The 26,038-nt window shown below is 43.6% G+C and overlaps 2 protein-coding genes across 24 annotated transcripts in view; one reads left to right on the top strand and one right to left on the bottom strand.

Annotated features, from left to right (window-relative positions):
- Positions 1-1,363: 1,363 nt before the first annotated feature.
- Positions 1,364-21,697, bottom strand: Cnih4 (cornichon family member 4). Of its 2 annotated transcripts, NM_001105981.1 has the most exons (5): positions 17,308-17,474; positions 14,450-14,518; positions 12,227-12,339; positions 4,933-5,073; positions 1,364-2,538 (listed from the first exon to the last, which is right to left on the bottom strand). In NM_001105981.1, exons 1-5 carry the CDS (start codon positions 17,374-17,376, stop codon positions 2,511-2,513), a joined length of 420 nt encoding a protein of 139 aa, NP_001099451.1. In that variant the 5' UTR covers positions 17,377-17,474; the 3' UTR covers positions 1,364-2,510. The 2 variants fall into 2 exon arrangements, with proteins under 2 accessions (NP_001099451.1, XP_087436511.1); XM_087580385.1 differs by lacking the exons at positions 14,450-14,518; positions 17,308-17,474 and adding an exon at positions 21,048-21,697 and having other exon boundaries at positions 2,341-2,538.
- Positions 21,698-21,739: 42 nt separating this feature from the next.
- Nvl (nuclear VCP-like) overlaps positions 21,740-26,038 on the top strand; it is a 52,398-nt gene continuing 48,099 nt past the window's right edge. For 10 of the 22 annotated variants that reach the window (XR_015635144.1, XM_087580383.1, XM_087580375.1 and 7 more), the window contains exons 1-2: positions 21,742-21,878; positions 24,077-24,150. Coding sequence is in view for 4 of the 22 variants with exons in the window: in XM_087580365.1 (XP_087436491.1) it covers positions 21,822-21,878; positions 24,077-24,150 (131 nt within the window). In the remaining 18 variants the exon portion in view is untranslated. Of the gene's footprint in view, positions 23,261-24,076; positions 24,151-26,038 lie in introns of all 22 variants that reach the window. The other 12 variants (XM_087580382.1, XM_087580367.1, XM_087580379.1 and 9 more) reach the window with 4 other exon arrangements.

Below are 26,038 nucleotides of genomic sequence, written 5' to 3'. Positions count from 1 at the left end.
AAAGGTAGACAACACAAGTGATCAGAGTAGACTCTGCTCTCGAGGAGCGCACAATCTAGTTTGCACACAAGAGATGCCACATGGAAAATGGTGAATACTTCCCAGAGGAAACAGCACAGAGGTTTAAAGTCAGACCAGGTCAGAAGGAAGCCGCTGGGCTCTTGCTACACTGTCTTCTTGGGCAGCAGGCACAAAAGGGGACCTGCTAGATGTGAGGAGTGGGACTGCGTCTTGGGCTTTACTTCCAGCTCTAGACACACAGCATCTGCTATGCTTAAAAAGCCTGGGAAAGGGGTGACATGACAGGTGTGGCTGCACTGGCCAGGCTCTCCGTGTTAGAGCTTTACAGAGGGCTGGGAAGAGGGTGTGAGAGGACACTGAGCTGAACCCCCATGGTCATACCTTTGAGACCACTGGCAACCTCTAGGCCTCTGCTCTCTCTTTCTGAGATGAAAATGCCGGAGCACATGATCTCAAAGGTCTTCACTACACTACTCAAAGGTGATCACTACACAGTGGCACCACAGGTATCAGAGCCACAGCCACTTAGGGCCAGCACTCATGTTCTCTTTCTCAGCATTTATAAAAGCATCCTCCTCCCTCCAACCCTCTCCCCCACAATAACAGTCTTTCCCGGCTTTGATACACACAAGTGTTATGAGGAATGAAGGGCATTCGTTTGTAACTAGTGGTTCAGAGTTAAGTTGGGTCTTTATAGACAAGGCAGCTTTCTCATTCACTCCTCCAGCTTCTGCCCAACAAGACAAGTAACCAACAGCCCAAGGTACTTAGCTACTTGGCTTTCAGTTTGGGTTAAACGCAAACATTTTAGACAAAAGCCCTCCATTGTGTGTCTCAGTCCTACGAAGCCCCCAGCAGGTGTGTTTGAAAAGCTTGAATAGCAAACACTGAGGACACAGGAAGGTAGGGTGGAGCTGTAAGCAGAAGGTGCCCCAGAGGGAAAGGTATGAGAACATATAACAACTCCTTTGTTGTGGCTGCTTAGCCCTTTTCTAAGCAGAAACAGAAGATTATTACAGGGAGAGTTTCCCTGCTTTCACGAGGCCAGGGAACCAAGTTTCCTTTGTATGCCATCCCAATCCTTCCTTCCTCTGCGGTCAGAGCACAGGTCCCATTCTAACAGGGAAGCCAGCATCCTGGCCCTTCTACCACCTCAGTAAGACAGGCAACATTTAAACATTTGATCTTTTGGAGAACCACACACTTTGTTCTGCCACCAGGGGTTCATTATGGCAGAGTGTGCAGTCATGCTTCCTTACGTGTCAGTGCTTATGATACCAAAGTACAACTAGGAAGGAGGGTGGATTGCCAGATTCACACCACCCTATGAGATATGATAAGCAGACTAGGCTAACCGCCTGCTCTGACCCAGAGCAAGGGCTTTCTCCCAGAGGAGCTAGGTACTGCCATGTGCACACAGTGGCTCCGCTGGGTTCCCAGTCCACAACGTGGTCAGTGCCAGAGAAAAGGAGCTGCAGTGAATTCGGCACAAGTGAACAACTCGCAGGCTGTTCTTGTTTCATTGTTTAACAATGACTGACCGGTTTCCTCATTCTGACGTGGGGTGACTCTATCAAATCACTTCTCCAAATCCATTAAAATATATTATTAAAGAAATCAAATATAAATGGAACAGTTACAGTGCAAAAATAAGGTCTGGCAAGAGCTGAGGTGATTAGACAGAGGTGGGGGTGATTATGGAGGTACAAGCTTTAAAATGAAAGCCCTTAATAGAATCTTGATTTTAAATTTACTTTCCCTTTCTGTAAGCAGGACTTACATTGTACTTGGGCACATGGCTCATAAGGTTTCAAATACTGCAAATAAATATATTTTAAAACGTCATTTTCTATTGAAAGACAGCTGAAATGTCTTCAGATCCTTGGGCGACATTAACGTGACTTTCTTCATTTGTCCATATTAGCTGTATTGCTTTCTGCTCTGGCTTTTCAGACAGTCGGCCATCTACTAAGGTGGTGGTTCTAACCTTCTAATGCTGTGCCACAGTTCCTCATGTTGTAACCCCCCAGCCATAAAATCATTTCTGTTGTTACTTCATAACTAATTTTGCTACGGTTAGGAATCACAATGTAAATATGTTTTCAGTGGTCTTAGGTGACCCCTGTGAGTCATTTGACCCCTAAAGGGGTGGTGCGACCCCCAGGTTGAGAACCACTGGGTTAAGGACTCTTAGGTATGCCTTTTATCTCTTTGGCATGCAAAGCTGGCATATATTCCTACTTCTACCAAACAGCCACAGAGGAGACAAAACACCTTCATGTGTTGGGGTTGAGAAATCAGAAATCTACAAAAACTCAATTTATTTTTTTTAAATACTTTATGTCGTAAAAATACAGCAAAAATAGTTCTTTTGTTCAAAGACCAAAATATATACTGCTCTGGTCACGGTCCTAAGGGTGGTTTTAGTCTCTGGTTCCTCGATTGTGCAGTGTGTAGTGTAGGCTGGCTTCAACCCGGCTACTCCAGCTTCAGTCATTTATCAACGCTAGAATCATACTGTGGAAAGAAGACACTGGAATTACTAGTGTTTCCTTAGGGCTCCCCTGGAATCCAATACATTCAGACCTGTGTGCACAGGTCCATTAAGAAACACTCAGTTCAGGGCTGGGGATTTAGCTCAGTGGTAGAGCGCTTACCTAGGAAGCGCAAGGCCCTGGGTTTGGTCCCCAGCTCCGAAAAAAAGAACCAAAAAACAAACAAACAAAAAAAAAAAAACAAAAACAAAAAACAAAAAAAAACCCCACTCAGTTCATCACTTAATACCTAATAGGACAAATGTTCTGGAGAGCCTCTAACATTATCACTAAAACAATGAACAGATGGAGATGAGGGGGAGAGTAAACCTAAAACCACTTTGGTGCTGTCATTACAAATCGGGGATGGAGAGCTGGCTTAGCAGTTAAGAGCACTTATTGCTTCCAGAGGACCCATGTCAGGTGGTTCACAAAAGCTACCTGTCACCCCAGGGGATTCGATGCCTCTGGCCTCCATGGGCACCTGCACTCACATGCACATATCCGAATATGTGATCTGCATGTGTGCACTAACACACACACACACACACACACACACACACACACACACACACACACCACTCACCCCCCCCTTTAAAAATAAAATATGGTGGCCAGGCATATGCCCTTTATCTCAGCACTGAGGAGGCAGAGGCTTGTAGATCTCTGAGTGTGAGGCCATCCTGGTCTATACAGAGAGACTCTGTGTAAATAATAGTAATAAATAAATTTAAAATAAATAAATGAAAGCTATGCCCAGGCCAAAACAAGCCACATTAATTCCCTATCCAGATCTCTGCCTCATGCAGAATCCTAGCACTCTGCTATGAGCCCAGTGACTGGCCTCTGATGCACTTTCCTCTCGAAGCTGACCTTAGCTCAGTGCAGTTGTGAGGCCTCCTCCTCAGCCCATCATGCTCCTATATAGTCTGGCTTACAAGCTGGTGTCCGCCTGGGAGCTGTGAGGACAGCAAGACCCAGGCATCTCCTTCAGTCTGTGCTATCACGGACTGCAGCTGCCAAGCTGAACACTCTCACTGTCGGAATTGATACTGTTTCTTCTTGTCACTTGAGGTGACAGGACAGGAAATACTCAAGAAAATCACCTCAGTTAAAAAAATGAAATAAAGGACCTAGAAAGATGGCTCAGTGGTTAAGACCACCTGCTGCTTTTTCAGAGGACTCAGGTTCAATTCCCAGCACCCACATGGTAGCTCACAACTGTCTCTAACTCCAGTTCCAGGGGATTCAACACCCTTGCACAGATACACACACACACACACACAGGCAAAATACCAATGCACATAAAAAATAAAAATAAACAATTAAAAAACTGAGATATAGCCAGACATATTGGTGCACACCTTTAATCCCAGCACCTGGGAGGCCAGCCTGATCTATAGAGTGAGTTCCAGGACAGCCAGGGCTACACAGAGAAACCCTGTCTTGAAAACAATGAGATAAAACAGAGCAATATAATCCTTTCCCCTGATGTGCAGGGGTCAACCTTGACTAACAGACTAAAACTGCTGCAGCACAGGGACAAACCCTCAGTGTTACTGGGCTACCAAAGGTCAGGCCCAGTAAACACTCAATGCACAGTGCAGGGTAAAGGCAGTCGCTGATATTTTGAAGATTCTGAGTTTATTATAGATGATAAACTCAAGCACTTCATAGCACTTAGCTCATGCTACAATCCCATGAGGTAAGTTTTAGTAAGAGCCCATGTTCAGATGAAAACCCGAGGTATGCAGAAGCTTATTAGCACGTCCCAGGGGCTGGAGAGATGGCTCAGTGGTTAAGAGCACTGACTGCCCTTCCAGAGGTCCTGAGTTCAATTCCCAGCAACCACATGGCGGCTCACAACCATCCGTAATGAGATCTGATGCCCTCTTCTGCTGTGTCTGAAGATAAATAAATCTTTAAAACAAGCCAAACACTTCTTGCTCTTGTGGAGGACCTAGGTTCAGTTCCCAGCACTTATACAGTGGCTCATAACTGTAACTCAAGTTCTAGGGTTTTCGGTATGTCTATCTGTCCATCTGTCCGTCTGTCTCTGGGTATGTATGTGTGTGCATACATATGTATGCATGGACATATTTTTCCTTCTGGTTTTCTGAAACAGAACAGTGAAAGCTCTCAGATTCTAAGAGTAAAGAATAGCAATGGCAGTTTTAAGTGTATTAATTGCTTCAGCAGTTAAGACATAGGTGGTATAGAAAACTCTTCTATAGGTTAGATAGAACACTAATTTAATTAAAAATGTACACAGCTACAATAAACTTACATAATTCCCGAAAGTGTTACAATGTTAATACCTCATGAACCAAAAGCAGGCATGGCATTCGGTACGCTGTGAAGACTATTCTACACTTACCTGTAGAGATACATGAAGAAACAGAGTAGGTAGAAACCAAGCTTGATCATGGCTTCTTTCATGTGTGACTTTAACTGTCCCCGGTTGTGTATTTCTGTTGGATCAAATACTCCCATGTTACCACTTGGCACCATAATGAACCTGACAAAGGACACACACATAAAAGGAAATCAGATCTCGGCATTAATACTAAAAAACAATTTCAAAATAGTAGTGTGATGGTTTGCATATGCTTGGTCCAGGGAGTGGCACTATTAGAAGGTGTGGCCTTGTTGGAGGAAGTGTGTCACTGTGGGGTGGGCTTGGAGACCCTCCTCCTAGCTGCCTGAGGATGCTGTCTGTTCCTGGCTTCCTTCAGATGAAGATGTAGAACTCAGCTCCTCCTGCACCATGCCTGCCTGGATGCTGCCATGCTCCCACCTTGGTGATAATGGACGGAACCTCTTAATGCTGCAGCTGGACTTGGTAATGTGTAAGAGTCACCCAGGTGATACTGGTTTTGAAGGCATGTAGGGGTCATGAAGAGCAGCTCAGGCTGGGCACTGGGAGAGGCCATGGAAGGCCATTGGTGAAAGTGCAGCCTCAGTTGTAATTGATGGCCCAGGACTGAAGGAGTCATGCAAAGGAGCTGAGGCTTGGCACCATGAAGAGAGCCTGTGAGAGGCTACTGGTGAAGCCTAGTTGCAATGGAAGACCCCAGTGTATTGGAGATGCCAGTACCGTGGGATGATCCCCAAGAACAGCTGAGGCAATGGAGTGGATCAACCTGAGTGTTACGGAGGGCAGAGCTGGAGAAGTGAAGCCTGCCTTTTGGAGGATCATGTGTGGATCTAAGACACTGAAACAAGCTTCCTTGGAGACCCAAAGATGTTAAAGATGCCAGAGCCACAGGCTATCTGCTGAGGAAAGCTGCTAACAGGGAGTGGAAGCAGCTCAGGAGAAAGAAGCTTGTTACCGTCAACAAGGATAAAATGGAGTTGGAGATCTGAAGACCGCTTTGACATCAGCCATGGAGATGGCAGTTTAGTGTGTACCCAGCAGTTGCCTGTCTTAATTAGGGATTACAGTTAGGTGATTGGATGGATCTCAGAAGAGACTTTGAACTTTTAACATTGCTGATAATGCTATAGCCCATGGAGACTTTGGAAGTTGGACTAGTGTACTTTTTTATTATACTATGTTTAGGTATGGCTTCCATAGACTCATGTGTTTAACAAGCCTCAAATTCAGACAAAATAAAGTTGTTTGATGAAGTCTACCATCTGACTTTCCTTTGGAAGCTACTCTTGACTTTTCATTTACTTTTCTTCCCACTAAAACAAACATAGTAGTAATACCTAATAAATACTGAGAAACTTTAATACATCTGTCTTTCTTTAGCTCATTCTCATTGGATACAAGTTAAAGGAGATTCCAAAGCCAAATTAATGTCATAAAGTTCTCAGAAACTTCTAAGGATCTTTTTGTGTGTTCGTGTGTGTGGTGTACATGTATCTATGTTTGCTTATGTGTGTGTGGAGGGCAAAGGACAACATCAAGTATATTTTTCAATTGCTCTTCATCTTACATATTGAAGCAGGGTTTCTTGCTCAAACCAGTAACTCCCTAATCCAGCTTGTTGAGATAGTAAGCTTGCTCCAGGGATAGCCTGCCTCCAACTGAGAGATTACAGAAGGTCCAGGTGGACATGCCCATCTGGAGTTCACGCTGGGGCTGGGGTCTGAACTCCAGTTGTTGTTGTGCTTGCACTTGGCCCACTGACCCATTTCCGTAGCCCCTTTCTTGAGACAGGGTCCAGCCCTGTGGCTCAAACTGTCTTCTAATTCACTATACAGCCCAGTCTAGCTTTGACCCTGAGGATATCCTTTCCCAGTTTCCTGAGTGCTGAGATTCCAGGCATGCGTCACATCTGGCTTTCAGAAGCTTGTTTCTATGAATTAAGAAGGAAAACTATGATCACCATCCAGACTGCGCCATACGTGTGATGTACATGTCTGGGCCTGGATCTGTAAATGACCTCCTCTGCTGTGCCATGTGTGATGTCTGGGCCTGGATCTGTAAATGACCTCCTCTGCTGTGCCATGTGTGATGTCTGGGCCTGGATCTGTAAATGACCTCCTCTGCTGTGCCATGTGTGATGTCTGGGCCTGGATCTGTAAATGACCTCCCACTGCTGTGCCATGTGTGATGTCTGGGCCTGGATCTGTAAATGACCTCCTCCTGCTTGCATGTCAGATTTCTTGACTTCCTCACTCTTGCCACACATAGTTTCTCAATGTCACTTCTGTGAAACATGAAAGCCTCTTTGAGCTTCGCACATCTCAAACTGTCCCCTAAATCCTACTAGCCTATCTGTACCTGAACAGAAGGTGCTTTTACTTGAATATCAAGTAATACCTCCAAGTAGTCTCAAAAAGTCTTCCAGCTCAGAACCTGGTATTTAAGCCCCGTGGTGATCCTTAAAACTTTCTTCCTGGGGTTGGGGATTTGGCTCAGAGGTGCCTAGCAACCGCAAGGCCCTGGGTTCGGTCCCCAGCTCCGAAAAAAAAAAAAAAAAAAAAACAAAACTTTCTTCCTATGTAATTCTTGTCTCTCTCACCTCTCACAGCCCACTGAACTCCTGCTGCTAATTGGCTCTTTCTCCTGCCCTTTTATCGGCTGTCTCTGTTTCACTCCCACTAATAGAACCCTGTACCAACAATATAATCTTTTCTCCATTCTCTGAACTGAATTTGTAATGTCCTGGCTCTTCTCTATTTAGTATTAGTGAATACTTCTCTATTCAACACATACTACTTATGAAAAAAATCTCCTCAAAGCACTTATGTCATCTTGCTGCTTAAAAACATAAAACGTGGGCTCGAGATATGACTCAGTGGAACAGCCTTTCCCAAGCTGGAGCTCAGCCATCTGTGGTGGGCACACCTCTAATCCCAAATTCATTAAGTGATGAAATAAACTGCAAATCAACCTTGACGTTCTAAGTGGCCAGTCAAAAAGGACCATGCACTCGGCCTTGCTGCAGGCTATTGGACCACACAGTGAATCCCGAGATTGTTTACCTACTAGAAAAGCCTGTTTGTAGTTGTGGTGTGGATCAGCCCTTAACATGCACCTTTAAGACCTCTGGCTGGAATATAGACACATCCTTAGTATACACCTTTAATCACAAATGATAAAGATAAATTTAGTTTGTAGAAGGAAATACCATGTTTGGAAGTGATGTCTAATTAGGTGGCAGACCAAATGACCAATCAGAGAAAGATATGACAGAATAGGATTCGCTCAACTCTCATGAGAAGAGAGAGGATCTGCTGAAGAGCAGTGCAGAGAGAGAGAAGTAGGCGGCTTTACTGGGACAGTTGTACAGAGAGGTTGCAGAGAGAGAAAATATAAGCTACAGGTGAAGACAGAACCAAGCCAGAGAGGGAGAAGGAGCCAGAAGATCAGAAAAGACTGCTAGTCTGAGGCCAGGCTGAGTCAGTCAGCTTGGAGAGGAGTTTGAGCCGGAACAAGAGTTGAACCAGCCAGAGTTCAGCAAAGCTAGAAAGGGTGAGCTTATTCAGCAGTATGTCTCAGAGGCTGAGAACATTCTAGGCCTGGATTAGATTACATGGAGGCTAGAAGAATAAACATTACATTTTACACATCTTTATATATGTCTTTCTAGAATCTGTACATGTTGCTCAAGTAGCTAGGGCCGTGGATGGAATCTGCTAGTAAAGTGCTTGCCTAGCATGCACATGGCACTGGGTGTGGCCCTGGCATTAACTAAAGTGAACGTGCAAGTGTGTGCCTGCTTTCTCAGGACTTAGAAGGGAGAAGTCAGAGACTCAGGAACATCCCTATCCACTGTCCTGGCTAGTTTTTACATCAGCTTGACTCTCTGAGTTAGGATTACTATTTTGATGATGAAAAGCAACTTGGTCAGGAAAGAGTTCGTTTGACGTACACTTCTGTATCACAGTTCATCAAAAATGGAAGTCAGGGAAGGAACTCAAGCAGGGCAGAAACCTTTCCTCATGGCTTGCTCAGCCTGTTTACTTATGGAACCCTAGACCACTACCAGCCCAGGGGTATAACTACCCAAAACAGGCTGGGTCCTCTCCCCATCAATCATTAAGAAAATGGCCTTATAGGCTTGCCTGGTTTTTTTTTTTTTTTTTTTTAAGTTTATTCCATATATATGAGTACAATGTAGCTGTCAGACACACCAGAAGAGGGTATTGGATCCCATTACAGATGGTTGCGAGCCACCATGTGGTTGCTGGGAATTGAACTCAGGCCCTCTGGAAGAGCAGTCGGTGCTCTTAACCGCTGAGCCATCTCTCCAGCCCTGGCTTGCCTGTTTATAGCCTCATTTTATGGAGGTATTTTCTCAACTGAGGTTCCATCCTCCTAGATGACTCTAGCTTATGTCAAATCGCCATAAGACTGGATGGCACACTGATACAAGATGGAATCACTTAGGAAGGAGCCCCAATTAAGAAGTGAATGTACTTGACTGGCCTATGGGTAAGCCTGTGGTGCATTGTATTTACCAATGATTGACTGATGTGAGATGGTGGTCCAGGGAGAGCAGGCCAGTAAACAGCACTCCTCCATGGCCTGTTACCAGTCCCTGCCTCCGCTGTGGAAGTTGCTGTCTAGCTACCTCTTTTCTACAGCACAGCATACACCAGGGGTAGAATTTGAACTTTCTTATTGTTTTCTCATGACAGGCCAACATCCTAATCTGAGCCTCATCCTGGGAATATAGGTTCCTCACAGTCTGGTTAGGACCAGTCCTAGGAAGTCTTGGTTTGTTTGGTGAGACAGGATCTTGCTGTGTACCTTAGGTTGGCCTCAGGCAGGAGGGGATGGAAGGGAGGGCACATGCTTCTGTCCCTGGAGTGCAGGGATCGAAGCGAGACTATCAAGCTTGGCGGTCAACACCTCTACCCACTGAGCATCCCACTACCACTCCTTCCTGTACGTTTTGCTGTTTGAGAGGAGGGGTCTCACTGTCTCCCTCTGGCTGTCCTAGAACTCTCTATGTACACCAGGCTGGCTTCCTCAGCATCCCAGGTACTGGGATTAACGGTGTTTGTCACCACATATGACTCATTTTTATCCTAACAGTATTTTATAACATCATACTTAACTGTCAGTCAATGAGTGGGTTTTGCCCTTATAAAGGACTAAATATAAACAAAATAAAAGCTGAGAGAGAGAGAGAGAGAGAGAGAGAGAGAGAGAGAGAGAGAGAGAGAGAGAGAGAGAGAGGGGCAATCTATTAACATAAAAAATAATTCTAGGGCAGGAGAAATGGCTCAGTGGTAAAGGCTCATTGCCTGCTCTTACATAAAACCCAGGTTTGGGTCCCAATACCACATGGCAGCTCAAAACAACCTGTAACTCCAGTTCCAGGGGATCCAATACTTTCTCCTGGCCTCCATGGGCACCTACACGCATGACATATATATATATATACACACTAATATGTGTGTGTGTGTGTGTGTGTGTGTATGTTAAGTATTATTCTACAATTCTTCACTAGATAACAAACTATAATAGCCTGACTATGGGTGACTTCTATTTCTAAACAAATTTCCTGGTTGGGGTGTGTGTGTGTGTGTGTGTGTGTGTGTGTGTGTGTGTGTGTGTGTGTTATGATGATAATATTTTGGTTTTTTAAAGTACAGGGTTTCTTTTTAGTCCTGGATATCCTGGAACTTGCTCTGTAGATTAGGCTAGCCTTGAACTCAGAGCTCAGTCTGGCCCACTGGGTGCTGAGATGAAAGGCTCTCTCCACCACACCTGCCCAGCTAGGGATCACTAATCTTGACTGTTAACAAAGAAGATAAAGAGAGGCCAGATTAGTACAGCACACCTCTGAGTGTGGCTGAGAAGTTTCCAGAAGCAATTAGATCGTGAGAACTAGGACTCTACCAACGGATCAGTCCCTCAGTGTACTCATAATGGGAAGTCATCATTGGAAGTGTAAGGCAGCAGGTGGGGACTGCACAGACATGTGTCACTGAGGACTGTGCTGGGGTTGTACCTCGCCCTAGTCCCTTCCATTTTCCCTTTTCTCTGCTTTGAGCTGAGATGGAGTGAAGAAGCACCTCCTGGCCAAGGGCTTGGGGTCCAAGCAACCATGAACTGAAAACTGACATGGTGAGCTAAAGATAATTCTTCTTTAAACTGTTTCTATAAGGCATTTTGGTTACAGCCATGAGAAAATTGGCTAACACACTTCCTAATTTTTTTAAATTAATTTCTTTTCTTTTCCTTCCTTCCCTTCCCTCCTTCCTCCCTCCCTCCCCCACCTCTCTCTCTCTTTCTTTCTTTCTTTGTGTGTGTTTGCCTGTGTAGGAATGCAGGATGCTGGGCTTCTGAGTGCTAGATCTAAACTCCTAAACTCATTATTGTGCAGTAAGTCCTCCTAACCACTAACTACCTAGCTCCCTACTTCCTAAATTTTTTTTAAAATCAAAATTGTAGTGTTAATCTTCACTGCAAAAACAAAGATTTCCAAATAAACAAACAAACATCCCAAACCCAAGTCACCTGCTGCAGGCACTAACGCAGCCCTGTCTGGTAGACTCCCAGATTACAGATTTAAATGCAGCCCTGTCTGGTGTGCTCCCAGATTACAGATTTAAATGCAGCCCTGTCTGGTGGACTCCCAGATAACAGATTTAAATGCAGCCCTGTCTGGTGGACTCCCAGATTACAGATTTAAGTAAGGCCCGACTGTCTCAAGCCTTTGACCACTCTAGAGGAAAATGATACTCATGGCATGCAAACATCGCACAAGTCTGTAGGCTCCATGACTAAACACTAGATTACTCTTTTTTTTTTTTTTCTTTTCTTTTTTTCGGAGCTGGGGACCAAACCCAGGGCCTTGCGCTTGCTAGGCAAGCGCTCTACCACTGAGCTAAATTCCCAACCCTAGATTACTCTTATGCATTTGAGTTTTGTGCTTTAGCACGAGATCGAGCCATGCAAACTTATCTGCCCAATATACCAGAGTGAACAATAATTTATTCTGATTTCATATGTTGTTGTTCTTTATTTAATCACTGGGATGTTTCTGCGGGGAGAACCTGTTAATTATTTTCTTTTCTCTACAGTTTTATGTAGCCTAGGATGACTTCCAATTCACTAAATGGGCAAAGCTAGATTTAAACTTCTGCTCCTTCTAACTCAACCTCCCAAAGGCTGGGAGGACAGACATGCACCATCGCGTTGGGCTATTAACGCTTTTTTAAGGACTACTGTCAGAAAACAGTAAACAGACTATACTTACCTATATATATTCCATGTGGCAACAGGTAAGTTGAGAAGGAAGATGACCCAGTGCAAGGAAACAAGCATCAGCACAGTGACAAAGGTGTGGCCAACCAACTCTGGTATCACCCACTACAATCCAAGAACAGAGCATTACATCACTGACCTGTTTCCTGGCTGAACACGACATTCAAGCCAAGTGGATGAATAAACAGAGAGTTTTTACTTTAGACCCAAAACCCCACACAGAGATATAGCTTCTTAACTTAGGCAAATAAATCAGGTAACAGCTCAAACCTAAAGCAATTAAATTTCAGTATTATTTCACCCTAAGCAAAGGCTTAGACTCTTTCACTGAGCAGCTCATAATAACTAAGGAAAAAGCAGAGTATTAGTTACTTTCTGTTCCAGCATCTGTGCTGATATGCTAAAGCCTCCTGCTCTAGATTAGCACAGCACATATCCATACGCGGCACATAACCACACACGGCACATATCCACACATGCCTTTCCAATCAGAATGCCCATCTTAAAGTAACAGCCCCCGAACCCTGCGAAAATTTTCCCATGTCCAAAATCCCAAGGAAGCAAATGCCATGCAGAAAGATAAAATTTTAAAAGTGTCCAGGTGGAGTAGTAAGTGCCAGCAATCCCAGCACTAGGTAAGCAGAGGGAATCATGGCAAGTTCAAGGCCAGCAAGGTGAGACTCAGCCTCAAAACAACAACAAAATAAGAATAGAACATTTTTAAAAAGCAGGCTGAGGAGATGGTTTAGTGGTTAAGAGCACTTGTTACTCGTTTCCCAGCACCGTAAGGGGTGGCCCCCAACTGCCTGTCCTGGGGAAAAACTGATACATCCTTTTCATCTTTTCCTAATTCATTTGTGGGAGAAACAGTGAAAGGGGTGTTACTTGGAAGCCCAGGCAGGCCTCTTCCCTCAGCTTCCTAAATACTGGGATTACAGGCAGTCATTATTATGTCCAGCACTTTACCTTGTAAAAAATAGTATTGAAGTACCCTCCCTTTCTGCCTCTTTTTCTTTCTTGTTTGTTTTTGAGACAGGGTTTCTCTGTGTAGCCCTGGTTGTCCTGAACTCACTTTGTAGTCCAGGCTGGCCTCAAACTCAGAGATCTGCCTGCCTCTGCTAACCCAGTGCTTGGAAAGTGTGCGCCATCTCTGCCTGGCTGAAATGTGACAATTAACACAAGGAGAGTAAAGATTTGGGAGTGGAGGAAGGAGGAAACTCAAGGGAAATACTATCACTGTCTCCTGAGGCGCAGCAACAAGGATGGATTTTCCAGAGTAGAACAGAGCACAAGGACACAAATGCTGGACCAACTTACTCCAAAAAGACAAAAAGAAACTAGCACAAGCCGGGTACAGCAGTGAGGAAGTGGTGTTTTCAGTGAGGGAACACCTAACAACCAACTCTTCTTTGAACCTCCTGCTGTTGTTTTTTCCAGTAGACTGAAGATGTGATGTCACATGGGAGTTGTTTTTCTTTTTCTTTTCTTTTTTTAAAGATTTATTTATTTTATTTATGACGAGTATACTGTTCCTATCTTCAGTCACACCAGAAGAGGGCATCACATCCTATTACAGATGGTTGTGAGCCACCATGTAGTTGCTGGGAATTGAACTCAGGACCTCTGGAAGAGCAGTCAGTGCTCTTAACTGCTGAGCCATCTCTCCATTCCCTGGGAACTGTTTTTCAAGTCAAGCAATAGGGCCCTTCAGTATAGTTTTACACAGACTTTCATCTAGAAAGCTTCTTTGTCTGCTCATTTCATAAAAAGAGTCAGGGACAAATGTTTTCCCTGTATCTATGTTAAACTCCTCGACTTAGAGGGTTTATGCCAATATAAAGTTCTTATTATATTAAATATAAAATGACCCTAAGACAAATCAAGTCCACAAACCACACAAGGAAGGGCTTCTTTCACTCAACAAAAGACAGACTGAACATTTCTTCCATGAGTGGGAGGTGGCAGTATGGCACAGAAAACAAGAGCCAGCCTCCTGCATACAAGACAACCAGGAACTTCCAGAGTAAAGAAACAAATCTAAAGTCAGATCTAGTGTAACTTATGATCTAAAATGCTGTAAAACATAGCAGTTCTATCTAGGACATTACAATGAATACAAAAAATGCTAAAATAAAAAATGCAAATATTTATAGTAATAAAACTTAATATAAAAAGAATTGGCACTAACCAAAAAATGAGCAGAGAAATGTCTTACCTTGTTTAATTTTGAGCAACATGATCTAGCGTTAATGTAATCACATTCTAAATCAGACAGTGTAATGATCTGGTAACTGAGATAAGGAGTTATATATACATAATGCTGGTGTTCGTAAGGTATGTGCACATGTATGCAGCAGAGGTTGATAATGGCCTTTTTTTTTTCTATTTCTTTCCACCTTACTTCTTGAGACATCGCCTCTGACTAAAACTGAAACTTGCTGTTTGACTAGACTGGCTGGCTGACAGGCCCCCGGGACCTTTCTGTTTTCCTCTTTCTCCGTTGCTGGGGCTCAGAACTAAGTCTTCGCACTTGCACAGCACCCGATTTACCTTCTGAGTCATCTGTCAAGCCTCAGGAATTACAATTTCTGATTATTTATGTTTCAGAAAGCAATTTTAGCACTCAGGAGATGAGTGGATCAGAAGTTCAAGCCTGCCCTCAGCTACAGAGGAATTTGAATTGCAAGGTTATGATGGGATACACTAAACACTGTCTCAAAAAAAAAAAAAGTAAATTTAGTTTAAAAGTAAAATATTCTCAAACAAGTATCTCCTACTCACCACTTTCCCCACAAATTCATAATCAGTCAATGCTAATACAATTAACACTATAATTCAAATTCAGAATATTCTCATCTCAACTGGTTTATCTTCTAATATTTCGTATATTTAATCTACTCTGCAGATTCATCTTTTTAATAACCTACTGTATTTTGAGCATTTAAAGTAACAGAATTATATGTTTTATCATATATAACATATTTGAAATAATATGTATATTGTAGAATGATAAAACTTAGCCAATCAAGATTCATGGCTTCACATGGTAACTTTGTTGTAAAAACGGCTATTTTTTGTCTTGGCACCTTTTACAAATGGGATACATTGTTAACTGTAGTCACCAGATGAATCTATTTCCCCTACTCCAAGTCCAACATCTTATCCATTCTGTGGAGGCACTCTACCACTGAGCCACGCCCCTACATCAGCAAAAATCTCTTGAACTGATTTCTATGCTGTGCATCCTTGACCTAAAGCCACTTTGCTTATGTCAAAAGTTTTCGGGGGGGGGGGGGTTGGGGATTTAGCTCAGTGGTAGAGCGCTTGCCTAGCGAGCGCAAGGCCCTGGGTTCGGTCCCCAGCTCCGGAAAAAAAAAAAAAAAAAAGTTTTCAGGGACTCACTACTGCTTGCAGGATAAAAAAGCACCCCCCCATCTGATCTAATTCTTCCTTCCCAACCTGACCTCTTGCTACAACCAAAAGCAAGCATGTCCTGATGATCTCTCCCCACCACCCCAAAGTGAGCATACCCGCCCTGTACCTTGCTCTTGCCAGTGACTGCAAATACCTGCCCCCCTTTCCTGTGGATTTCTTCATTATTCAAATTCCACACACCCCTATAGTCTACCTGAAACCTATTCTGACCTTTTCTACCAAGTCCCTATAAAGCTATTACCGCAACAATCCTACAACACTGTAAAACGCCAAATTCTCACCAAAATGCGCCCTGTATAACCACTGTTAAACATTCCAGTTAACATGTACATATATACATGACCTGGTATACACCAAGACTGTTTTAATGGTCAAGTTTTCCAAACTGTAAAAAAAAAATAATAAAAAAAAAAACTGTTGTTGCACTTCTGTCAAGCAGTTCTGGCCCCTTACATAACAAGCTAAACACTGGCCATCAGAACTTAGGTAGGAGAGCCTGCCCTTTTAATCGGTTCCTCAAAGCTAATAAAACGCAGGGCTCTTTACATCAGAACTCATCAAAGTAAGAGCTGATGCTAGACAATTGCAATAGGGCAGCCACTGGGTGTTTAATGAAAATTCTCACTGCGTATATTTAGGAAATAAATAAATACAATTCTAAAGAAAATCAAAGCAGGTAAGATACAGTACTGGGCAAGATTCGTAGTCCTAAATTTTGCTCCTTATTATTAAAAAAAACAAAGCTGTCATTTCACCATAAAGTGGGAAATATACTCTGTGCAGCCATTCCAAAGTTGCACAGTGCCAAATAAAAAGTTAAATTCGATCAGAAAAAGAGGACGTGATTTCACAAGAAAGGGGGCAACAGCCAAAGGTCCTAAAGCACTTTTCTAGTCATATGTAATTACTTAAAACTGGTCTGTGCGTTACAGTACTGCATTACAACACTGCTATAACAAAGAATGCCAACCCCTCAAGGACTGGGGGAACTGTTGCCACACAACTACTACAGTGCTAGGTTGATGAACACCATTTATTGGTCTGGAAAATAATGTCTGAAGCCTGTAACAGAGACAACTACAGAAAAATATTGAATTTTAACACGTACAATGTAATTTTTTTAAGTTTAAAAATTGGGGACTAAGTCACATGTAGCTGTTGAGTTTACAGATCTTCCACTGCTGAAGGCAACCAGAAACACTTTGCCGATGCTTCTGCCCTAACTCCTTTCAAAAACTCTCTAAAGAACTGCACGTGAAGGAAGCGCATCGCGGGTTCTTGGAATGAGTCATCTCCTGGGTGTGGGGAGAGCCCAGAAGCGCAGACACCCACGAGGACAAAGGGGCAAGGGTGCTGCCGGGGACCAGAGAAGGCAGCAAAGCCTTCCGCCCGCCAGCTACGCTCGGAATGGTTTCGTTCTCTCGGGGTCCCGGCGGCTAGTGCAGGGAGAGAGGAGGCGAGGGAGGCGGCTCAGGCCCGCCAGAGACTCAGCGCGGCTCCTCTGCTTGAGACCCGGGCCCGCGCCGCCGCCCCCTCACCCCACACCTGCCAGCGCCCGCCTGGCCCACCCTCCGCCCACATTCCCGGCGGTAGCCCTGGGAAGGAGCAGGGACCTCGGCCCGCTTCAACCAAGGATACGAAGTAGACAGAGAGGAAGATGAGCGAACAACAGTCGAGGAGCGAGAAGAGGAACACCACCGCCTCCATCCTCTGCCGCCGCTCCGCCCGTCAAACCAGCTCCGGGCCGCGCCGCCCGGACAGGCGGCATGCCGGGAGTTGTGGCCCAGAAAAGCATGGAAATGCATGATGGGAAATGCAGTTCACTAGTACCCCGGGCGCGTAGGAGGCGGGCCTCACCCTCAAGAGTATCCACTGTAAGAAAGTTTTACTCACTTTGTATGAAATTTTCTCTTTTACTTTCTATCCATCCTTCCTTGCCTACCATTGTTGGATTCTGTGGAATGCGCTTTGTATGTGTGTGGTAAGATCTTGCTTTGTGGGCTGGAGAGATAGCTCAGCGGTTAAGCGCACTGACTGTTCTTCCAGAGGTCATGAGTTCAAATCCCAACCACTACAGATGGCTCACAACCATCTTTAGTGAGATCTAAGGTGTTCAGCCTACCAACGGTGTGTGGGAGGAGCGGCGGAGCCTTTATGGAAGGAGCTCTGGTTAAGAGACAGGGATTCTCTCTTTGGGCTTTCTTGAACAACAGAGAAGCGCTTAGCTGGCAGGACACAGGACAGACAGAATTCCAGCAAGGAGCCTTCTTGCATTTGGAGGAGCCGGAGAGAAATTTAGACTAGCTCAGTAGAATGATGCAGTTAGAGATTGGTAGTTTAGTTGTAGGATCAGGTTTGTAAATAGATTTTTTTACATAGTAAAGAAAATAAAGTGACTTTGCTGAGCCAGGTTTTTTACCTCAGTTTATGCCTCCCCTGTCAAGACTTATTATAAGTATAAACACTAGATTCAACACTGGTTGCAAGGTGGCACATGCCTTTAATCCTGGCACTCAGGAAGAAGAAGCAGGTGGTTTTCTGAATTCAAAACCATCCTGGTATCCTGGTCTACAGAGTGAATTCTAGGCCAGGCAGGACTATATAGCTAGATACTGTCTCAAAGGAGTTGTACTGATACACACACAAAAAATAATACACCTAATAATTTTTTTTTAGAAGAAAACCAGCTGAGGCCAGATGTGGTGACACAGGCCTTTAATCCTAGCACTCAAAGTTAGAGGTCGGGGCTGGAGAGATGGCTCAGCGGTTAAGAGTTCCGACTGCTCTGCCAGAGGTCCTGAGTTCAATTCCCAGCAACCACATGGTGGCTCACAACCATCTGTAATGAGGTCTGGTGTGTCTGAAGACAGCTACAGTGTACTCCTATACATTAAATAAATAAATAAATCTTTAAAAAAAAAAAGTTAGAGGTAGGTGGATCTCTGTGAGTTCTGACCCTGTCTAACAAAACAAAAAAAGAAAGAAAGGAAGAAAGAAAGACAAGAAAAGCACATGGGGCTTAACTAAGTAAGACACAAAACAAATGGAAGAAGTTGCTATACGATGTTAAAACGTCCGTTACTCTACAACCAAAGAGGAAACGAGAAATGACAGAAGAAATGAGTGGTGAACATCTCTAAGTAATCTCAACAATGAACCCAAATGAAAATGCAATTATATATATATAATATATAATATAATATAAAAATATAGGCAACAGGGCCAAGTAGCACATTGTCTCAAAACAATAACAGAAAGAAAAAAAAGAAAGAGAAAGAGAAGAAATAAAGAGAGGCACTGGGCATCATGACCTTTAATGTCAGCTCAAGTCAGGGGCTGGTGGATCTCAGTGAGGACAGCTTGGTCTACATGGGAGTTCCAGGACAGCCAGAGATATATAATAGAGAGAACCTGTCTCAAAAAAACAACAACAAAATCGCTTCAAGAAAGCAAAAGACTACCCCTAGAATTAAACAAAATATTTATGATTTGAATATCTCATCAGAGATTAGTAATCTCAAACATACAAGAATTCCTGAAATGCAACACAGCCATCATATCTAGCAAGATGAACTAAGAGGTGTCAATGGAAGACAGACATGGTGTGCACTCCTAATTTAGTCTCAGCACCTGGGAGGCAGAGGCAGGCAGATCTCTGTGTGTTCAAGGTCACCCCGGTCTACAAAGCAAGTCCCAGGATAACCAGGGCTGTAATACAGAGAAAGAGGAGGAGGGGGAGGGAAGGGGACAGGGAGAAGGATGAGGAAGAAAGAAAGAAAGAAAGAAAGAAAGAAAGAAAGAAAGAAAGAAAGAAAGAGGGAAAGAACTCAAGGGACAATTCCCCAAGATTATACAAATAGGCAATAAGCACAAGAAAAGACTTTTAGTATTACTAATCACTAGGGAAATGTAAGTCAAATTTACAATGAGATGATGCATTTATTAGAATGGCTACTATGGAAAGAGCAGACGATACGCGTAAAGATATGAAATACTTGTTATTCATTGTTGTTGAGGCAGGGTCTCACACAGTAGCCAAGAATGGCCTGGGACTCATTAAGTAGCGAAGGCTAGCCTCAAACTTGCAGCAATCCTGTTGCCTCAGCCTCCTGAATGCCGGAATTACAAAATGAGCCAAGGTGTTGAGCTTGAACAGTTGGAATTCTTATGCTTGTTGGTGGCAATGTAAAATTATATACCTGCTATTGAGAGCGGTGTTGTGTGCACCGATGCGAATAACTCTGCTGAGAGTCCATCTCACTCCAGTCAGAAGGGCAATCATTAAAAAATAAATAATTAATAACAAATGCTGGCAAGGGTTTGGAAAGAAGGGAACCTTTATATACTATGTGTGGGGCTATAAACGGATACTATGAAAGACAGTAGGAAGATTCCTAAAACTAGAGCTATTGTATGATCTAGGTTACACACACACACACACACACACACACACACACACACACACACATATACAAATGGATGGTTGTCAGTACACAAGAGAGGCCTACAATACCCATATTTTATCACAACGCTACTCCCACAACAGACAAGTTACAGAACCAACCCCAGACACCCACCAAGATATGGATTAAAATATATACATATACAATGGAATATCATTCTGGCATTAAGAAGAATGAAGCTAGGAATATAATTCACTAGATGTAGCTCACTGGTGGAGTGATTGCCTATCATGTATGAGACTTTGGGGTTTGATATCCAGAACTGAAAACTTAAGACTGCCAGGCATGGTTACTGTGTTGTTTGAATAGATGCTGCTCACAGACTTGGGCATTTGAACCCTTGCTTCCAGTTGTGACTATTTGGGGAGGACCAGGTGTGGCCCTACTAGAGCAAGTATGTCATTGAGAACAGGCTTTGAGGTTTCAAAAGACTCCTATCCACTTGAATTAGCTCAAGGCTTTCTGTTTGTGCTCAGAGATATATGCTCTCAGCTGCTGCCCTAGCTGCTTGCTACCTTCACACCATCATAATGGACAGCTATCCCTCTGGAACCGTGAGACCCAAATAAACCCTTCTACATGTGCCTTGGTCATGCGTTTTATCATAGGAAAGTAACTGACAGTATCTTCGGCATGTCTCCCTCATAAATCTCTTAGAACTTTCTCTGTGGACCATGCTGGCCTCAAACTCAGAGATCTTTCTGCCTCTGTCTCCTAAGCACTGGGATTAAAAGTGTGCGTCATCGCATCCACCCAAATCCAACTTTCTGAACAACCATTTAAAGCTTGTAAATTACTCTTTGAATAATTTCCCTTAAAAACAAACACCAATAACCAGAGGCTCCTACGTATAGCCGTTGCAAAAAACTCCTACACACAATTCTCCCTTGAAAAGGCCAAGAAGCCCATACTCACATTTGGGTTTTATCTTCTTTCTCTGAGCACCTCTCTATTAACTGCTGTGCTTAAGAGTGTTAAAACGATCTTTTAATAAATTCCAATTCTGCTTCATATACGTTTGTCCTGAAATTATTTTCTGCAACAAAGTCATGAATCTTGTATATTCCTGGGAAGACGTTCCTATGGGGAAAAGTTCTTAGGCTGCAGACTGAGTTTTACACTATCCTGGGCTTACAGTGTGAGACTCTCTCTCAGAACAGAACACACAAACAAACAAAAACCGCGAACACACTGCGGTTCCCAAACTTTCTTGTTTTGAGACAGCATCTTACTGGTTGGACCTGCTGCCTTTGAACTCTTCCTCAATCATCCCTGTCTCGGTTTCCCGAATACTTAAAAGTATAAGTTTTTTCCTGCTTTTCCTGGGTTGGCATCAAGTTTGCTTGCTTGTGAGAGTCTGCGCAGCCGCAAAGAATGAAGTCCGTGTCCGTTTGCTCAGTTGGGAACCAATAAAGTTGAATGTCTTCAAAGCGGGCCTAGCAACTTAGGCACTGCTGGGCAGTCCTGAAAAGGAGCCAGACTGGAAACTCGCGCGCACTTCCAGGTCTTCCCGAATTCCTTAGCAGCGCGGTCCTCCCTACTCGCGGAGCTTTCGTGTTGAGCAGAAGTTGCGGGAGGAACTTCCGATGCCGCGGGACCACGCGTGGGCGGAGCTTCCGGTGCGGCGGAGAGGGAGGCTGCTGCAGTCTTCCCCGGTAAAGTGAGACACCAGCGCCAGGCAGTGGGAGCATGAAGCCCAGACCCGCGGTTTTCGTAGACAGGAAACTGAAGCAACGAGTCATTCAGGTGCGTGTGTATCTGAGGACACTGCAACTCCATTTTCGCGTGGCTGAGTGGCCTGGCGCCTCAGGCCGCCGCTAGGTTCCCGCATGGTCTGTGGATGTTTCCACAGTGGAGGTCCACAACGGCCTATCTTCCCCTTCGAGAGCAGGATTCGGACCTCTTCATGAGGACGGGGGGTTTCTTCCAGTGCCATAATTCAAACATTAATTGCCGTTCTCCAGAGTTTGCGGGTACCGTAGGGAACAGTAAAACAGGCCCAGGAGCCTGGATACTTTGCCGGTGTTTTTCTTATTTTTATAACTAGGGAGCACTGTGTGATGGATGCCTTCAGTGGAGCAGTCAGCAATACGAATTAAAGGGAAGGAGAGACTTGGATTCTGTTCCGTCGTCGTCCTGTGTAGCCCTGCCTAGCCTGGAACTCGCTCTGTGGACCAGACTAGTTTTGAATTCATAGAGACCCATCTGCCTCTGCTTCAGTGCTGGGTTACAGGCTTCACCAACCACGCCCCGCAAGGCATTTGTATTTGTTTCCCATTTTTCACTGGTGGAGTTGCAGAGTTTTTCAAATTGGAGTTTCAACAACTTCACATGTTTTTCCTTTACCTGCCGCTCTTGGGTCTTTTGGGGTCCGAAAGTTCTCTTAAGTTCTCAATCCCTTGTGCTTCCTGTCTCCCTTTTTTCCTTCGTACTCTTCTTATTCCGATATTGTCTACTGGACCTCATTCAACCTAACACCTTTAAATATGAGATATGTACTTTGTGACCCAAATTTGTTTGGTTTTGTTTTCTTTTTGCTTTACGAGTCAGGGTTTCTCTGTGTTGCCCAGGCTGTTCTGGAACTCACTCTGTAGATCAGGCTGGCTTCGGCCTTCTTAGTTTCGGGAATGAAGGTGTCACGGTCCACCACCAACCAGCCGTAGAGTTCTTTACCCAAAGGGTGTACTCACCTACTTTTTGTTACTGTTTTGAGACAAGGTCTCTTGAATTCTTTATAGCCAGCTTCCTAGTTACCGCTCCTCAGTGACTGGTAGCTGTCTCCAGCCCCAGATTTTGCCTTAAAAAAAAAAATAAGTATTTTGTCGATGTCCACACCGATACAGCACCGAGAACCGGGCGTAAGCCTGCGGGATTAAAAAACACACACGCGGGTTATTCGTGTTAAGAAAGAATGCCCACTCTGGCTTTATTTTTCGAATATATACCCCAAGTTGACCTGGTGGAAAAATCTAGGAAGCACGGTGGGAAATCCCGGCTCAAGTCTTCGGTAACAAAAGACCGAATTTGTGCCCCCAATTTACTGGGGAGAAGTCCAGGAAGACCAGCCTAAGTCCCAAAAACAAAAGACGGGGAAGACAAAAGACCTGAACAAATTGACCATCGCCCAGGTGTGTCCTTACCGAGCCAGACTGTTCCTCTGTTAGGAAAAAAAGGTTTCCACTTGGATTAGCAGGGCTCAGCAGGGGTCAAACCCTGCAAGGGACCCAGAAGGGTCTGCCAAGGAGGGTGAAACACTGCAGAGGCCCAGGAGGCTCTGACACTGACAGTATTTTATTTTATTTTATTTTATTTTTTTGGTTCTTTTTTTTTCGGAGCTGGGGACCGAACCCAGGGCCTTGCGATTCCTAGGCAAGCGCTCTACCACTGAGCTAAATCCCCAAGCCCAGTATTTTTATTTTATTAGCGTTTTATTTTATATGCTTTGATGTTTTGCCTGCACGTATGTCTGCATGAGGGTGTCAGATCCTCTAGGACTAGAGTTATAGACAGTTGTGAGCTGCCATGTGGTTGCTGGGAATTGACACCACCTTCCATCCAGTCATTAAAACGTAAAAGTTCAATTGTGTTGGGGGTCCAGTAGTCACTTCACAGACTACACAAACACCCCTCTCAGTTAGATAGAGATGGTTTATTGCACGTGATTCTGGCTATCCTGAAACTCTTTTTGTAGACCAAACTTGCCTCAAACTCACAGAGATCTGACTGCTTTGCCTCCCGAGTGCTTGGATGAAAGGTGTGCGCTACCCAGGTCTGGCTGATGTGGCATTAAAAAAAAAAAATTCTGTTCATGATAGGCTTCTTTATTTTGTGGTACACTTTATTGCTGGAGAATTTATATTGAAGTATGTGTTGGAGTAACACAACCTCTTGTTTCCTGGTTTCTTGGTTGAAATGTCTAAGTTAATTGTCATTTTATTTTTTAGTACCTCAGTAGTAATAGATGTGGCAAATATGTGGACACTGGAATCTTAGCATCCGACTTGCAAAGAATGTACAGGTAAAGAAGTATACTCTTAAATCCTTGCTTTTTTTTACTTTTTTTTTTAACTTTTTTTTAAGCTTACCTTTATAAATATTCCATCTTCCTTAATTTTTAATTGATATCAGTGGTGGCTGGCATTATCTTATGGTGGATCTTAAGTCAGTTATATAAACATCTATTCTCACTTATTATATACAGTGTTGATTCCTTTTAGCAGAGAAAATGGCTTCTTTTTTTTTTTTTAAGGATTTATTTTATGTATATTAATTAGTACTCTGTTGCTTTCTTCAGACACACCAGAAGAGGGCATCAGATCCCATTACAGATGGCTGTGAGCCACCATGTGGTTGCTGAGATTTGAACTCAGAACCTCTGGAAGAGCAGTCAGTGCTCTTAACCACTGAGCCATCTCTCCAGCCCAAGAAATGGCTTCTTTTTATCCTTTAATACCTTTTTGATTGGCCAGGAGGTAGAGCTACTGCTGTAATACTTTTCTGTTTCATCAGAAAATTAAAGCAATCAAGCATTTGTTCAACTTTCAGACTCGGTCAAGGAATGAATGTAAGTCAAGCCTGGTAGCCATCTCTTATCCTATCACCTAGAAAACTGAGGAAGGGAGATTTCAGGTTGAATAAAAACAAGTAAAATCTCTCAATTTGTAAGGTATTCTTAAAAAGTTCAATTCTTTTAAAATTATTCAAAATGGAGCACTAGCCCCAAAATGCTATGTTTTTGTTTTTGTTTTTTTGTTTTGTTTTATTTTTAATGCTCTATATATTCTTAGGTCTTTAAAAAATTAGATTTGACATTGTGTTTAGTCTTACTTTGACAGTTGTTTAATTGGAGTTTTAGGGCAAAAACCTGGCTTTAGCAGCCCAGCAGGCTAGGTTCTTCTTAGTCCACCAGATAAAGATGGGGAATGAGAGAAATAAAGAAAGGAGATTTAATTGGCACACTGGGAAGAGGAACAGACAGAAGGGTCCAGTGCCCCTGTTTGTCTTCAGGATACTGAATGGAGCCTTAGGACAGTGGAGTAAGAGATATGATTAATTAAACAATTTCGATCAAGGTGTCAGTAGTTGATCATTATTTAAATTCTTCCTCCATAAGGGTCTGAAATTGTCTTTGTCAGCCTTTGAAGGAATTAATCTGACCCTGTAAAACGATTACTCTTCAGAATGTAGTGTGAACCATCATAAATAATTATTCTTATTTGGGGTATAGTTTGTGCTATACCCAGCCTTTGCCATTCCTAGAATCAAAAGTGATTATAGGTTTAAAAACACCATTTTTGTGTTTTAGCCTTGTAGGGTGTGATGGTTTGTATATGTTTGGCTCAGGGAGTGGCACTATTTGGAGGTGTGGCCTTGTTGGAGTAGGTGTGTCACTGTGGGTGTGGGCTTTAAGACCCTCATATCAACTGCCTGGAGTTTAGTATTCTGCTAGCAGCCTTCAGAGCAAGATGTAGAACTCTCAGCTCCTCCAGCCCCACATCTGACTGGATGCTGCCATACTCCTGCCTTGATGATAATAGACTGAACCTCTGAACCTGTAAGCCAGCCCCAATTAAATGTTGTCCCTTATAAGACTTGCCTTTGGTCATGGTGTCTGTTCACAGCAGTAAAACCCTAAGGCTAGGGGCCTGAGAATGATTATGTATCCTTGGCGTTTGGACAGACACTTCTTGAGTGATGATTGTTCTCAGTAGAAGTCTGATACTTTTTATCATACTCTTAGTTAATAATGTGGATCCAGTTACAGAGTCTCAAAACCTCTAAGCCAAGACAGCTTTGTAAACCACGAGTGTACTCTGTGTATGCATACAAGTGTGCACGTGTACATCTACCGAATCATGCATGTGGAAGTCAGAGGACAACTTTGGAGTTGTCTCCTTCCGCCTTTA

This window comes from Rattus norvegicus, chromosome 13 (assembly GCF_021556685.1).
Source record: "Rattus norvegicus strain SHRSP/BbbUtx chromosome 13, alternate assembly SHRSP_T2T, whole genome shotgun sequence".
NCBI classification, from domain to species: Eukaryota; Metazoa; Chordata; class Mammalia; order Rodentia; family Muridae; genus Rattus; species Rattus norvegicus.
Note: the sequence above shows the minus strand (reverse complement) of the source record. Positions and strands in the feature narration are given on the sequence as shown.

Coding starts and splice junctions, on each gene's coding strand:
- Cnih4 (NM_001105981.1), bottom strand. CDS start 17,376: ATGGAGGCGGTGGTGTTCCTCTTCTCGCTCCTCGACTGTTGTTCGCTC. Junction 14,519..17,307: donor TCTTCCTCTCTGTCTACTTC/GTATCCTTGGTT, acceptor CTCAGTTACCAG/ATCATTACACTGTCTGATTT. Junction 5,074..12,226: donor GCCACATGGAATATATATAG/GTAAGTATAGTC, acceptor GTCCTTTGTCAG/GTTCATTATGGTGCCAAGTG.